This window comes from Electrophorus electricus, chromosome 15 (assembly GCF_041902795.1).
Source record: "Electrophorus electricus isolate QZ-2024a chromosome 15, ASM4190279v1, whole genome shotgun sequence".
Lineage (NCBI taxonomy): Eukaryota > Metazoa > Chordata > Actinopteri > Gymnotiformes > Gymnotidae > Electrophorus > Electrophorus electricus.
Genome location: NC_137511.1, coordinates 263012 through 278757, shown reverse-complemented (window position 1 = coordinate 278757; position 15746 = coordinate 263012). Strand labels below are relative to the sequence as shown.

The 15746-nt window shown below is 41.9% G+C and overlaps 1 protein-coding gene and 1 long non-coding RNA gene across 10 annotated transcripts; one reads left to right on the top strand and one right to left on the bottom strand.

Moving 5' to 3' along the window:
• Nucleotides 1-367: 367 nt before the first annotated feature.
• LOC113584743 (poly [ADP-ribose] polymerase tankyrase-2-like) lies at nt 368-14101 on the top strand. 8 transcript variants are annotated; one of them, XM_027021858.3, is made up of 27 exons: nt 368-1003; nt 1768-1992; nt 2226-2321; nt 2458-2494; nt 2639-2714; nt 3017-3111; nt 3222-3288; nt 3586-3772; nt 4094-4215; nt 4318-4409; nt 5124-5202; nt 5319-5490; nt 5736-5812; nt 6009-6154; nt 6296-6461; nt 6570-6789; nt 6888-6997; nt 9289-9522; nt 10280-10517; nt 10635-10717; nt 11058-11178; nt 11411-11508; nt 11815-11889; nt 11971-12076; nt 12167-12353; nt 12573-12729; nt 13137-14101. In XM_027021858.3, exons 1-27 carry the CDS (start codon nt 790-792, stop codon nt 13194-13196), a joined length of 3540 nt encoding a protein of 1179 aa, XP_026877659.3. In that variant the 5' UTR covers nt 368-789; the 3' UTR covers nt 13197-14101. The 8 variants fall into 8 exon arrangements, with proteins under 8 accessions (XP_026877659.3, XP_081553856.1, XP_026877660.3 ...); XM_081697730.1 differs by having other exon boundaries at nt 5733-5812; nt 6891-6997; nt 9334-9522; XM_027021859.3 differs by having other exon boundaries at nt 5733-5812; nt 6891-6997.
• Nucleotides 5403-8648, bottom strand: LOC113584745 (uncharacterized). 2 transcript variants are annotated; one of them, XR_014117201.1, is made up of 4 exons: nt 8219-8648; nt 6924-7047; nt 5668-5804; nt 5403-5540 (listed from the first exon to the last, which is right to left on the bottom strand). It is a non-coding gene; the product is annotated as an uncharacterized LOC113584745 (long non-coding RNA). The 2 variants fall into 2 exon arrangements; XR_003411434.3 differs by having other exon boundaries at nt 8152-8231.
• Nucleotides 14102-15746: the final 1645 nt, after the last annotated feature.

Sequence of the window (15746 nt, the reverse complement as noted above, 5' to 3'; positions counted from 1 at the left end):
CATTAAATAATGGGTGGTTTATTTTAAACCATATGATTTTAAACATGGTTTTCTAAAAGCCATATTTTTGGCCTTTGAACATTCTTTGAACATTCTTGTTCATGAATCCCCTTTTTTCTCATCCTATAAACTTTCACCTACAAACAAGTAAACTGTAATTTACACATAATGAAGATTTGTAACCTAGTCACAATTTCAAAATTTGGAACAACAGTCTGCTAGTAAAAGTCTAGTTATTATAGTTTATTATTTTTATAGGGTCAACAAGACGTTTTACTGCTGTCCTCGGTAATCTAAGCTCTGTCTGAGCCTTTGGGCTCTGTAGGTGGCAGCAGCATTCCTTAACGTAATGTTAAGCAACTTGAAGCTGCTGAGGGGAAAGAGAGCAGGGGAACCGCACCAAGAGGTGGGATGAAGGTGTTTTACTTCAGTCATATACTGAATTTTCGCCAATGTCAAATATGAAAATTATAAGATATATCTCTATGTGCGAGTGCTTAACTAGATAACGGTAGCACTTCTTGTATTGAAATACATGGTAGTTCACCACGGACCATAGAATATGTAGTAAATATCGTCTTCATTGCGTAACGAGAAACATTTACAGCTTGAACATTAGTATATCTACGAAAACGCAAGCTAAAACATTCGGATTGTAATGATTTTTGTTAAAAGGAGGTAGCACTGGAGAACTGGACCTCCTTTCATCTTCGATGTCAAGGCTTTGGGTTCGCAAGCATTGCGTATTTTACAGCGGTAACCTCTAGCCTTCTAAGGCGCACAGACTCGATGTCTGTACGTCGGTTCACGGTGGTACCGGGCATGGCTGGCGGAACCGTGCCGCCTGTACAGGACCCGCCCGGGGCTGACGAGCCGAGCAGGGAGCTGTTCGAGGCCTGTCGGAACGGAGACCTGGAGCGGGTGAAGAAGCTACTCAACGCGGAAAATGTCAACAGCAGAGACACTGCGGGTAGAAAATCGTCTCCTCTTCATTTTGCCGCTGGTAGGTGAAAAGCATCGTAACCAACACCTTCACAGACCTTCTCTATGAAAGAACAGCCCCTGAATAGTTTTAACAGCTGTGCGAGAGAAAGGCGCTTCATTCCAAGATAGCCTTACTGTACAGCTATGTTCATTTAAGGAATATATTGAGTGAAAATACAGTATTGTAGATGTTTTGTCTCTTTAAGTAGTAATTCGGCTTCACTGAATATTGACATTAACGAGCCTATTTTATTCTTTGTTTTTGTTCTTATGTATAGGCCTATATTTATTTTATTCTTTCTTTTGTTTTTGCTTTAGCTCTTTATAATATATGGCTTTGTACTGGATTTGTTCATATGTATAATTCACATATATTCATCTCAACATTGTTCTTTTTGCAGCTTGATGTACTACGTTTGCGTTAATATAATTAATAATAATAATAATAATAATAATAATAATAATAATAATAATAATAATAATAATATTTTAAAAAATAGCATACATTTGCTGCTCTCATATGATTGACCATGACAATTCAGAGACTGTTCCCACGTTGTTGTTTTTATTAATTTATTTTTAATTTCATTAAAAATCATATGTAAAGCACGTGCTTTCTAGTCTACTGACTGAATGATTTATTGCTCTTTTACATTATTACAGTTATTTCTCAATTAAGCGCTTTTGTGCCTGTATAATTTGTATCTGTATAATCTACACATTCCCTTGTTATTACTGAATGGTTTGTTGCCCTCCGTGTGCGTGTCATTCCGCGTGCCACAGGGTTTGGCCGTGGAGACGTGGTGTCTCACCTGCTGCAGCGCGGGGCTAACGTGCACGAGCGGGACGACGGCGGCCTAGTGTGTCTTCACAACGCCTGCTCGTTTGGCCACGCTGAAGTCGTACGCCTGCTTCTTCTCCACGGGGCAGATGCCAACTCTCGGGACAACTGGAACTACACCCCTCTTCACGAGGCCGCTATCAAGGGCAAAATCGATGTCTGCGTCGGTAAACGCGAACCGCTGCATAATGATACGTGACAACAGTGCTGTGGATGTTTCTGTGTCCAATGCTGTCAATGTTTGCATAAATGAATGTATACAAAACCCACTATGTTAGGGCTAGTAGGGAACTATAGCGTCTAGTGTGATCGTCGTGACGGATCGTAATTTGTTGACCGTCGTAGTGTTTTCTAGTGGTGTTTCTTGTCTAAGTTGATGGTTTGTGATGTGATGTGGCAGCATTGCTGCAGCATGGTGCTGAGCCAAGCATCCGCAACACCGACGGCAGGACGGCGCTGGACCTGGCCGAAGCCTCGACTAGGGCAGTGCTGACCGGTGAGTGGACCTCTCTTCACCTCTTATCCTGTTGATCATGTAATTAACTGATCCTTGTATCTTACAGCAGAGGTATTTTACTATTTCATTTGCATGTATAAAATTGGAACTTTTTTTAAACTTGTTTCTCTCATAGGGGAGTACAGAAAAGATGAACTTCTCGAGAGTGCAAGGTATCGTAACTTTGGCACAGTGCGCCTTTTTAAGGCTTACTGCACTGGCCGGAGCGTGAGTTCAAATCCACTCAGTTGCCTACAGGAGCGGCACTGGGCTTTCACTACTGTAATGTAACTGATGCGAGTTTCGTGCTGCTGTAGGATCGGAAATGATGAGAAACTGATGAACCTCCTCACTCCCATAAACGTGAACTCCCACGCCAGTGATGGAAGGAAGGTAATTTAAACCCAGACTGACACTGTTATATTAGAAACCTTTATAGTCATACATGAAATCCATATTCAGATATTTTAGAATTAAGAACAAAAAGACTTTTGTTTTTGTTATTGTTGTTGTGAAATATAAGTGCTTTGGTACTTAGCCATGTTTGTTCACCATCATAGTATTTGTTGGCACTGCGCCTGGCATTGTAACTGTACTGTTTGTAACCGTACTGTTGGTTGGCATGGCGTTTTTAACCATACTGTTTGTTGGCATGGTGTTTGTAACCATACTGTTTGTTTGTTGTCTGGCTTCAGTCGACCCCTCTGCATCTGGCTGCAGGCTACAATCGGGTGAAGACAGTGCAGCTGTTGTTACAGCACGGAGCTGACGTCCATGCTAAAGACAAAGGGTATGGCAGACTGGCTCTCCCAGCCTCTGCAGTCATCTCCATCCTACTCTACTGGACTTGACAAACTGTGTTTTTATTTATTTATTTTTTGCTGTTGTTTTGTTTCTCAGTGACCTTGTGCCTCTCCATAATGCCTGCTCATATGGCCATTATGAAGTGACTGAATTGCTTCTAAAGGTAGGGTGTGTTTGTTTGTTTGTTTGTTTGTTTGTTTGTTTGTTTGTTTGTTTTGCTCCAGTGCCTTGAGAGTATTTCACAAGTTAGTTAAATGATCTGAATTCAACTCAGTAGAATTAATAGTTAATTACTTAAACTTTTTTGAGTCTACTATTAGTCCAAGCCCAGAAAAGTTTACCTGAGAACAAAAATCTCTGCAAATGCATGAGTATTCCCATCTTTCTGCTACGTGTCAGATGCGGCGTTACTGTCAGGGCTGTACATAATCATATTCCTTTCTCCATGTTTTTTGTCCAGCATGGAGCCTGTGTAAACGCGACGGACATGTGGCAGTTCACCCCACTGCACGAAGCTGCATCTAAGAACCGTGTGGAGGTCTGCTCCCTCTTGCTGAGCCACGGGGCTGACCCCACCCTCCCGAACTGCCACAACAAGAGCGCCATAGACTTGGCCCCCACTCTCCTACTGAAAGAGCGCCTGGCCTGTAAGACCTTGCACCATTGCAGAAGTCAAAGGGGAAGTTTGACCAAAGATCACTAATAGTAAACAACTGATTGCAAATTGGTAGTATTTTTGTGACCTCATGCTTATTGGTGCATGCACTTTTTAATTAATCACCGTCTAATTTAGCCTTTTTGGTACCTTTTTCTCTTGAACATTATTTTTTTCATAGTTTGGCTTTTATGCTTTTTTTGTGCAAGATGCATGAGTTATGTGTGATTGAGGACCTGAAATACACATCAGGGAGAATTCTGGCCTTTCAGAATTAAAACCCCCTTAGTGACTGTGAAAATTCTTCCTCCAGATGAGTTTCGAGGACACGCTTTGCTGCAGGCAGCCCATGAGGCAGACCCTGTCCGTGTTAAAAAGCACCTCTCTCTGGAGACCATCCACTTTCAAAACCCCAAGACCCATGAGACAGCCCTGGTACACACTCTAGAAGACTTAATCATTGAATATGTTTGAAAGGACCTTTTAAAAGCTGGATTTTGATGGAGGTTTGTTGTTATTTGTCCATGATTCTCGTAGCACTGTGTCTCTGCATGCCCCTATCCCAAGAGGAAGCAAGTGTGTGAGATTTTGCTGAAGAAAGGAGCCAACGTGAACAAGAAGACAAAAGAGTGAGCCACATACTTCTCATTACAAAGCCACAGACTTCGCCTTGCACGACACTGCCAACATTGTACACACTTGTTGCCTGGTAGCATGAAGGGCTTTTTTTAGAAGCGAGAAGTATTTTTAGTTAGACAAATTAATTAAAGAAAACTCTTAATTACAAAAAGAGGCAGTGGACTTTTGGACAGTGCTGAATTGTTGTTTAGATACTTAGCTACCTGTGATGTCATTGTAAGGAAAAATTCCCTATTTTCCTTAATCTGTCCCTCTGGTCCCACCGTCAGATCTCGCCTGGGTCGGGTTGTTCCTCCTCAGGGCCCTGGGGCTCGTTTCTCAGAATGAGTGACACAGTCAGAGATGCTGAGAAGCACGCACACTTTATTCAGAGATACATGAGTATATATAGCGAACAAAATCATTGAGTAAGTAGAAATGTGTAAATTTGAGTAAGTGGAAATATGTAAATGATATAGCAAGTGCAACATATTCAGTCATGACATGATATGCAGATCTAAACTGACACATTCTTCTATTGCCAACTCCGGGCCATATTTGACATGGCTTATCAACTATCTATGAATAAACAAAAAGATAGCAAAACATGAGAGCAAAAGAAAAATGTAGCACTACTGATTAAAGGATAGGTTATTTGCAGAAAAGGGAGCCACATTGTAGAGAACTCTTAACACTCTAAATTCCCATTTCGTGCTTCATCACAGCCTCCTGACACCCCTGCACATAGCTGCTGAGAGGTCCCACAACGATGTCATCGAGGTGCTTGTGAAGCATGAGGCCAAAGTAAGCATTCCGCACCCACGAGTGCTTCTCCATGCCTCTTGCTCAGTTGCATGTGCAGGAGTCAAAGGCCTCCCTTTCCCCACTGGCACTGAGCGTTTACTGTTCTCTGCACACAGGTGAATGCCGTGGACAGCCAGGGACAGACACCGCTGCACCGCGCTGCCCAGCGGGGTCACCTGCAGAGCTGCAGGCTGCTCAGGCGTGCTGGCGGTGACCCACTCATTGCCGTGCTGCAGGGCTTATTGCCCACACAGCTCGCCAGTGAGAGCCTGCAGGACATCCTGCAGGGTGCGTGCTCTACCCACAGGACTGCACAACCCAGCTATGAAGAACAGAAACTAGGGATCGAGTAAAAGGAAAGAAAATGGAATGTAAAATACAGGAATAGTCAATCTTACTTTATATGCTAAATTGTTACTACAGTATTTTTAAATTTTCTTTGTCTGAAATTTAGAGTTAACTGACCTTCTACAACAGCCAGGTGCTGCTAGTACATTTTTCTATAAGAGGGCTGTGCTCTTCATTACTAGAAGGAGTGCTAATGGGAAACTTGGAGACAGACAGGCAGCTCCTAGAGGCATCCAAGTCAGGAGATCTGGAGACTGTAAAGGTAAACAGAGAGCCAAACACTCCAAACACACCATAACTGAAGAGATGCAGTAAAGTGTATATGGTGAGGTGGAAATTTATGGCTGACATTGTAACCTAATGGTCCAACTGATTGGCAGGTTCAATCATTAAGACAAGAAGTAATGCTCTGTGTGTGCAAATAAAATGTAAATATGTGAATGTTGTTTTGTGTGTAGAAGCTCTGTACGCTCCAGAATGTAAACTGCAGTGATGTGGAGGGCCGGCGGTCCACACCGCTCCACTTTGCAGCGGGCTACAACCGTGTGGCTGTGGTGGAGTACCTACTCGAGCACGGGGCGGATGTGCATGCTAAAGACAAAGGGTGGGAGCTCCATCTGTAATCATTCAATAAGCACACAAAACCCTATTCCCCGTCTTTCCAATTGACTGTTTTTAATCGGCATGTTAAACAAGGAAGTGCAGGATTTATCAGGGGTCACTTTTTGCTGCGCCTTTTCTTTAGAGGCTTGGTTCCACTGCATAACGCCTGCTCTTACGGCCACTACGAAGTAGCTGAGCTTCTGGTTATCCATGGTGCAGTGATCAACGTTGCTGACCTGTGGAAGTTCACCCCACTGCATGAGGCAGCTGCCAAGGGCAAGTACGAGATTTGCAAGCTGCTGCTTCAGGTACGAGCCAATCCAAGCTCTGACCATCTTGCTCCAAAATCAGAACTGCCCTCATAATGTCTCGAATTTGAATGTTTTAGCAAAACACATCTCTTGACGTGTCCCCAGCATGGCGCAGACCCCACCAAAAAGAACCGCGATGGCAATACTCCGCTCGATCTGGTTAAGCAAGGGGACACGGACGTCCAGGACCTGCTAAGGGGTGATGCTGCGCTGCTGGACGCTGCCAAGAAGGGCTGCCTTGCCCGCATCAAAAAGCTCTGCAGCCCACGCAATGTGAATTGCAGGGACACGCAGGGGCGTCATTCCACGCCGCTGCACCTGGCAGGTGAGCACACGAAGAAGCTCATAAACTCACACTCCCTGGACACGCACAATCAGGAAGGCCAGTCACCTGCACACGCTGTGTTGTGTTGCTGTGTGCAGCAGGCTATAATAACCTGGAGGTGGCTGAGTACTTACTGCAGCATGGAGCTGAGGTGAATTCGCAGGACAAAGGGGGGCTCATTCCTCTACACAATGCTGCCTCATATGGGGTGAGTCTCTGTTCAGACATTCACACTGGCAACCCACATGGTACAGACACCTAGAAATTCATTTGTTCTTTTTAACTTTTAGGAAAAAAAAATCATCCTTATTATCCTAGGGCCAGTTTTAAACGTTCATACATGAGTTTTAGCTAATTATAATATCTTTAATTCAGCATAACAATGAGGCTGAATTACTGTCATTCATAAGACCTGAAAGGCAATAACTGGTGATGGGTAAAGTGTTTCTGTTGGAAAACAGCCTTCATCTTATAGAAGAGTACAAGTGGCCTTTTAATACAAAAGCCCAGTAGATTGCTTTGATCATTATCACTGTCTGCTAGGCCCCTGTAACCAGGAGAGCTAGCCATACACTCTCTCTTGACCTGTATCACTGCATGCTTGTTAAGCATTTTTGAACACAGGACATGAATCTGAGCTCCTATAATGATTCCCAGTTAGATTCTCAAATGCGTCATAGAGTAGATATAATTGTGAAATGAGGGAGCAACTGAACACACATCGTAATCTTAATGTTTAAAACAACGTTGGAGAGGTGTAAAGCGAACACACTTGGCGACGTGCCGGTGCCTTGGGACATGAGACAGAACTGAACTAAACAGCAAAGCCATAATAGAAGGGACGAATGGGATAGAATAACTAAATAATAAGTTTAATAACAGACACAGACAAACAATACAGAATAGAACAAAGAACAAACAGACTAACATAAGATTAACAGGCCAACAGAATGAGGGTGAGAATTAGGAACAAAGGGAACATTAGGAACAAAGGAAATGAACGCTAAGGAAAGACTAATAGGAGAACAATAAAGAGGTATAAAACTAGGACAAACAGGGAGTACACTGACCCGGACTACATAAGATAGCCAAACAATAACCAAGACAAAAAACACAAGTAATCATAATTCAAATTAAAGTCAGACAACACTTGTGTATATAAAAAGGGGAAGAGAAAACAAACAGAATCGAATCGACGGGAGAACACCGGACGAGGAAAGAGAGCGGAATCAGACAAGCGGACACTAACGGGGAAAGAAGCATAGACAAAAACACAGAGAGACAGTAAAACAGACGAGCGAATAGAAGAAAACTAGCGAACATGAACAGGGAAAGTAACACAGACAGAGAGGGTAACTGGACCTGGAACACGGAGAGAAAATACTTGGTAACAACAGAGCTCAAGCAGGATATAGCAAAAAAAAATTACCAACAAACAAGAGACGCAGAAACAAGCTGGAGATAAAGGGGAGGCGACAGGGAACCATGGAAACAGACAAAAGCTAGAAAACACGGAACTAGGTTGCCAGGGAAACGGGAGACACTCCGGTCTGCTGGCGAACAAAAACAAAACACTGAGCGTTTAATATAATATATTATATTAATATTATAATGTAATATCTTAATATATATGCAGAATCTGTGCACTGTAAAAAAGTTGATCTTTTAAAATTTATCACCTGATAGATATTTTACCTAAAAACCTAAAACAAAAAAATAATATTTTGAAGCTGTGATATATTTTCAAAATAACTAATTATTGCAATACTAGACTCTGTTTACACCTGGTTGTTTCATGTGTTTTGAGTATCAGGATTATATCTGGATAGATATTATCCATGTAAAAATACAGGTGTAAACATAGCCAAGACGCATTTAAAATAAATTCTGTCAGACCACTTCAGGGGGTGGTCTCAGACGCATTTTAGCCAAATGTTATGGCAGTGTACATGCCTCTGTCTCTCCATGCCACATTCATCAACCCAAGCATCACAATGCCTGTGACACGTGAACACGAGGAGGTCCTCAGCATGATTCATTCCCACCAGTCTTCACTCAATTCTCATGCCCAAACTGATCTGTGGACCGTTGTGGCATTTGCTACAGCTGCAACCAGGGACACTGCTATATTCTTTGTTTCTCGTTAACATCCACTTTTGACTAACAAGTTTAAATGCATGTGGTTAAAACCTTATCAGGATGCTGTCCACATACTAATCTCATTAAACGACCAGGGGTAAACAGGGTCCTAGGCTCTTAAAACTGAGTTTTCTTTTTCCATTACAATATCCTGCATTTGGTTATACTTATTCATTTTCTTCCTCAGAGGTCAGTATTTACCCAACATTATGCACCCAACCGCAAGATATTCTATAACAGACGTGGGTTTTGTGGGTCTGTCCATCTGTGTTTGCAATACACATATGACTGGGAAAGGATTGGCAGGCCTGAGGCAGCCATACACATGTATGCATTATAAATTCACCATCCTGCGCACAGGCCAGGAAATGGAATGCGAGAGCAAGCCGTGTGTCTCATTGGCAGCATGTGGATGTGGCCGCGTTGCTCATCAAGTACAACGCGTGCATCAACGCCAACGACAAGTGGGCATTCACCCCGCTGCACGAGGCTGCGCAGAAGGGGAGGACGCAGTTGTGTGCTCTGCTGCTGGCGCACGGCGCCGACCCCACGATCCACAATCAGGAAGGCCAGTCACCGCTGGACCTCGTCACGGTACCCCTAGCAGATGCCACCTCTCCCTCTGTTTCAGTTCCCTGGTCAGGCGGGTGTCTCGTGGTTCCTTCTGACACACTCCCCATTGGATGTTTTATTCATTTCTGCCTCCTGGTTTAATTACAACTTAAAGGTGCAATAAGCATTTTAAAGGTTTATTACAGACATTATTACAGGCCCTTAGATGGGCACTTGGCTTGTCATATCAGAGTAACCAAAGTAGTAATAAGCACTGTAGACCAAATGTGGTAGAAAAAAAAAAGCCAGTGTGACAGTTTTATAGTTAATTTCAACATTTCATAGATACTTATTGTACCTTTAAGATAATGTATTTTGCATGGGTTCCTCATACGAAGATCTGAATAATGTTGCCAGAGAGCATGTTGCATTACGGTCCTGACTGAAACTTGACTGAAAAAAATCCTTTGAAAGGCCTGCAGTAACGTAACTAGATGGATACAGGTGAATAAGTAAAAAAATCCATCCATGCTCTGTTTCTCATTTACTCATTCATGTTGTGTCTAATCGGCTCAGTGCACCTGTGCTCACTGTCTTTAGAGTCTTTAGAGTCAGATTACTTCTTTTCTCATGTCTGCAGATAAAATCAGTGGGTATATATTTGCCCCAGTCAGCCCTGCATAAACCATGGTGTTTTGTGCTAAAATGTAGCACTATACATAATGTAGTACATCTATCCATTGCATTCCCACTGAATTCCTGAATTCACCCCCTTCACCTCTTGTTGTTACTTCACTAGGCTGATGATGTCCGTGCCTTGCTGACCGCAGCCATGCCCCCATCTGCGCTACCAGCGTGTTACAAACCGCAGCTCATCAGCATCTCATCCTCCAGTGGTGTAGTGTCTTCTGCCCTCTCCTCCAGCTCCACAACCCGCTCATCCACTTCCAGCTTAGATATGCATACTGGGGTCTTCCCTGAGCTCCTTGGGCCTTCAGGGGCTGAGGGTGCCATAGAGGTGGAGAAGACTGAAGAGGGTAAGTCTGGCAAGCTTATTGTAACTGTAAATGGTTTAGGTCATGCTGGTTCTTTGCTTCAAACACGCATATGTTTCTGGCATTGCAAATGTGTTTAAATTACTTCTCTTTTTCCAGGAATGGGTGTAGACCTAAGTATTACTCAGTTCCTTCATAAACTTGGTCTGAAACATCTTCTGGAGATCTTTGACAGGGAACAGGTGCTCAACCCTTCTGTTTTTCTCAATATCACAGCTTAAAACTGCAAAGACGTTTGTTGCAAATTGATAACCAGTGTTGAATCTAGAAACACTTGGCTTATCAGGGCTTGGTTACCAAATACCTTGTGGGAAAGGTAAGACCAAATGTGATAGATGGCACAGCAAGTATCACATTGATATTTGTTGTGTCAAATAAGTATAATTCCAAATTTAGTAAAGAACATGTCTAGATGAATATATTATAAAGTATGTGTTTATCTGTAGTATATTTTTGCTCCACTGTATATTCTGAATCTCCTCTGTCTGGTGCGACCTTGTTCATTTGTGACCATATTTAAAGATAACTCTGGACGTGCTTGTGGAAATGGGGCACAAAGAACTGAAGGAGATTGGCATCAATGCCTATGGCCACAGGCACAAGATAATCAAAGGGGTAGAAAGACTCATTAGTGGACCTCAGAGTAAGTGCTGCATTCATCCCAAGCTTCCACTGTCAAGTGCTTCATAACAGTAAAAGCATTATATGTAGTCTCCACACACTTTTATTTACTTTGTTCATATATCCCTGTGAGAATTTAGATTAACTTCAGACCTTCTGTTTTGCCTCAGATGTGGGAGTTTCATTAATAAATCATTTTTTATAGATTGTACTGATTAATTTAATTGAACATTCCTCTCTGTGGTTTGATTTAGGTTTGAATCCATACTTGACTCTGAACACAACCAACAGTGGAACTATATTCATTGATTTGGCCTCAGATGACAAGGAATTTCAGTCTGTTGAAGAGGAGGTACATTGTTTTTGTGTATGTGTGTGGTGTGCTTGTTTGTTTGGTTCATTGGTTCCTTTCAAAGCTTGCACAATATGCTAGTTCATCCAGTTTGAAGTTTAGGTCAAATCATGACTTTCATTTTCATGTTTGAAGAGTAAGTTTGATGTGAGCAATCATTGGCCATCCAAATAACAAAAAAGAATAGGTTGGGTTAGTACTTCCTAATCTATCATGCGGAGTGTCTAAAGATATAATGTTTTGGCCAAAGTCAAAGGCAAAAGGAAACCTAACTCCTTTATTATCATGTGTATTATCTGTAAACAGATGCAAAGTACAATAAGAGAACATAGAGATGGTGGCCATGCAGGGGGAATTTTCAACAGATATAACATCTTGAAGGTAAAGTTGTATCACTAAAGTTGCAAATTTTCTGAGATAAAGATAAAGCTCCACTTACATCTTTGCTTCACTTATTTGTAGATCCAGAAGGTATGTAATAAGAAGCTATGGGAGAGATACACCCACCGCAGGAAGGAGGTGTCTGAGGAGAACCACAACCACCCCAATGAGCGCATGCTCTTCCATGGTGAGTGATTCACAAAGCTTTTTAAGCATGCCTAGTGACTATTTCCAGGGACTGGTTTCATCTAGACATGGCCAATGCCTGGTTGTGTAGGTTCACCGTTCGTGAACGCCATCATCCACAAAGGCTTTGACGAGAGGCATGCCTATATTGGAGGAATGTTTGGGGCTGGAATCTACTTTGCTGAGAACTCCTCCAAGAGCAACCAGTATGTGTATGGCATAGGAGGAGGCACTGGGTGCCCTCTTCACAAGGACAGGTCATGCTACATGTGCCAGAGGTGAGGTGCGTTTAGTATTGTGCATTAGCATGAGCCAAGTCGGGCCTGCACTGAACTACTCATTTAGCTAAGTGAAAAAGGGTACCGTTTCCCAGGTTGCCTTCAGCCATTTGCTTTTGAAAATGCCCCATCTGCCTAGGGCACAGCTGTGCCAGCTTGTTGTAGAGTATTAGTGTGGTTGGATAGTGCGTTGAGAGCATACCTCCTTGATGGCTCCAGGCACCTGCTGTTCTGCTGTGTGACTCTGGGAAAGTCCTTCCTGCAGTTCAGCGCCATGAAGATGGCCCACTCCCCACCGGGCCACCACTCAGTGTCCGGGAGGCCCAGTGTAAACGGCCTTGCTCTGGCCGAGTACGTCATTTACAGAGGAGAGCAGGTACTGCATTCCTCATTCTCTGCTTCACACCCTTTACCCTAACCCAACTTTTAGGGTCAGTTTAAGAGAGTGATTTAGTCTAGTCCTCAACGAAATTCTGTTGAAATTTTTGTTTACAATGGGATTATAGTTAACCTGGGTCTAGAAAGTTAGCCCTAGTCTGGTGATAGCCATCAGCTTGTGGGTCTAGAGTTTTCCCACTTTTAACCACTTATTCAAAAATGACATTGAACACAGTTAAGGATTATTATATGTGGAATTGATTTAAGTTGTGTAAACTGATTTTCTTACACTTCAGGGTTATATTTGAACTCCTTGGCCAGCAAAGCCATACATGAAAAGTATGTTAAGCTTAAAGTTAGACTTGTTTCAGTTCTCACGGTATCTCGTATTGTTGATCCTTCCAGGCTTATCCAGAGTACTTGATCACCTACCAGATTATCAGGCCAGCTGGGAATTCTGATTAAGGCCTTGACTCTTCATTTCCTGTATGGAGACTGTTCTACCTACTGCATGAACATATTATTCATACCCTATGTAAAAATGGTTTTGTTTCATTGTTCTTAACACAACTTCTAACAGTTCCACAGTATGTATCACTTTGCAATTTTCTCAGATTGTGCACTGTTAAAGCTGTCCTTTCGTAATGGCTGGTTAGAAAAGATACTAACATTTGCTAACACTGTAAACAACAGATTTCGAGGAACTTTATCATTAAGGTGGCTTATTTATTTTATGAAGACAGTATTTTTTGTACTAGCATGTTAATTTATTGACCTTTGTATTATAAGAGTTCTGTGTTTGGAAGATGAATTAATATATATGTATTTTCTTCAAGTTTTCCAGGTGTAATATAGAGATCCTTTTGGAGGTAAAGCAGACAAGTATCATTGCTAAAGCTGGAAATAACTCAATATTGTGGCAAGCCAAATGTTCTTGGCACCACTTTTCCAGATCAATGGTGTTACTGTCCATGACAAACTGTTAATTGGATTTCCTATACATTTAAATATTTAAAAGGAAAAAATTCTAAATCCTTCAAAACAAATCAAACAGAGATTACTGTTATACCAATAAACTGATGAAGAACAGTTTATATAAGAACAGGGTATAATTGTCTTGAATATAAAATGTCCTGAAAATGGTGGTGAATCTGTTCAACAGTAGCTGAGTTAGAAATGCCATAACAAGCATTGCCACTTTCTTACTCTCGTTTTGTAATGCCTGTGGTGCATTTGTTCATTTGTGCATGGTATTCCTCATAATGTCATATTGGAGATGTGCTTCGTGCTACTTAAGTGTTCCTCTGCTGAACTGGAGAAGATATGGTGCTTTCTCCATATACTGCAGGGAGTAAAAAATAATGAATTTATTTGGGAATACTTGTTGTTTATTGTTGCCGCACAGAGTGAGATGAACTCTTAGCAGTATTTATATTTGAATATATACTCACCACATACTTTATTAGAACTAGATATTAATAAAGTCACCTTGTTGGTATACACTTGGGTACTATAATACATTTGCCTAATTGTCAAGCATACTTTGCATTAGCTGTCTTCAAATTCATCAACAATGCTTAGTTTCTGACCACAACGCCACTGACTGAACATTTCTGGTACAGACCATTTGAACCAAGCAGTGACTGACACTGGGTGCTCCAGCAACACTGGAGTGCCTACACTTACTGCTGCAAAAGCTACTAACATGTCATCACTGCTGTGCTGTATGGTCTGCCACCTAAATGGGAACAGGGATATATGGCTATAAAACAAACTAATAAGATGATATGTAGATAGATGTAAGATGGGCAGTGAGCCTGTAATCCCATGGAGGGAGAATCCAAAAGCAGTCACTGGTCCTGCTGGAAATCGGTTCTAAGGAAGACCTGTACATAAATAACACAAGCCCACCAGGAGGAATATTTATTTAATTCGATCACAAAAAGTTACATTAGTGTGTTGGTATCGAGTAGTCTGCAAGTGTATGTGCTCAATTGAGGTTATTCACACTGGTTTGTAATGTAATCTGTAGTGTGAACAGATCCTGTGTCTGAGCTGGCCTGATCCTCTGAGACAATGCTCGTGTCACATAGACCTGGCTCCTGAACTTTCATAGCATTAACCTACATCATATCAGGAATGCCACTGTCAATCACATTTTCATTTCAGACTTGTGTAGATAATGTAGCATCTACCTGGCAAGGACCAACACAATGAGGAGCAATACATGCTTTTAAAACTAACCAGACATGTTAACTTGGAGTGGCTAGGGCAACATAAACTGGGAGATATAAACTGAACAAAGTTGAATCTGTCTATCTATCTAAAGGTCTTGAACGTAAATCATAAACACCTGCGAAATCCGCAAGGTGCACATCGCCAGCACTATTGCAAAAGTGTCAAACTGAAGTGGCACTGAGACAAATTCTGGCATTTTAATAACTACCTTCAGTAGTACTGTTCAGTACCGTTCAAAAACTACCTTCAGTAGTACAGTGTACCATTTTCAGTGTTTTGAACGCTCTTCAGCATCGCATTTTACAGGATCTGACAGGATCTTGGCTACACTGAGAAAACAGTGTGACAAATGGGTTCCCTAATGAAGTGAGTGTGTATATGTGGGGGGAGGGGGTGGGGGGCGAAACCAAACCAAAGCAACCAAACCAAAGCAGTGTTTTATCTGAATAACAGCTGAGCCCTTCTTGATTGGATGATTTTATTTGATACCATAACATATTTTTTCATGTTTATTCCAGTAAATTTCCAAATTTAGCTTCCTGTCTCTGTCCACCATTGCAGCTTTCAGTATTTTTATGGACAAAAACATTCTTGTTTATTGTATCGTTTGTGCCATATGGTTGTTCCATACAGAATTCAGGGCAGTTGCAAATCGCTTGAAATTGAACATCTCTGAAACATAAAATGTTCTTTTTAGTCATTGTTTGTACTGCTTCACTGTGTAGTAAATATAACAGGGTGTGGCTACAGGATGACAAGAAAAAAGGCAATGCAGTG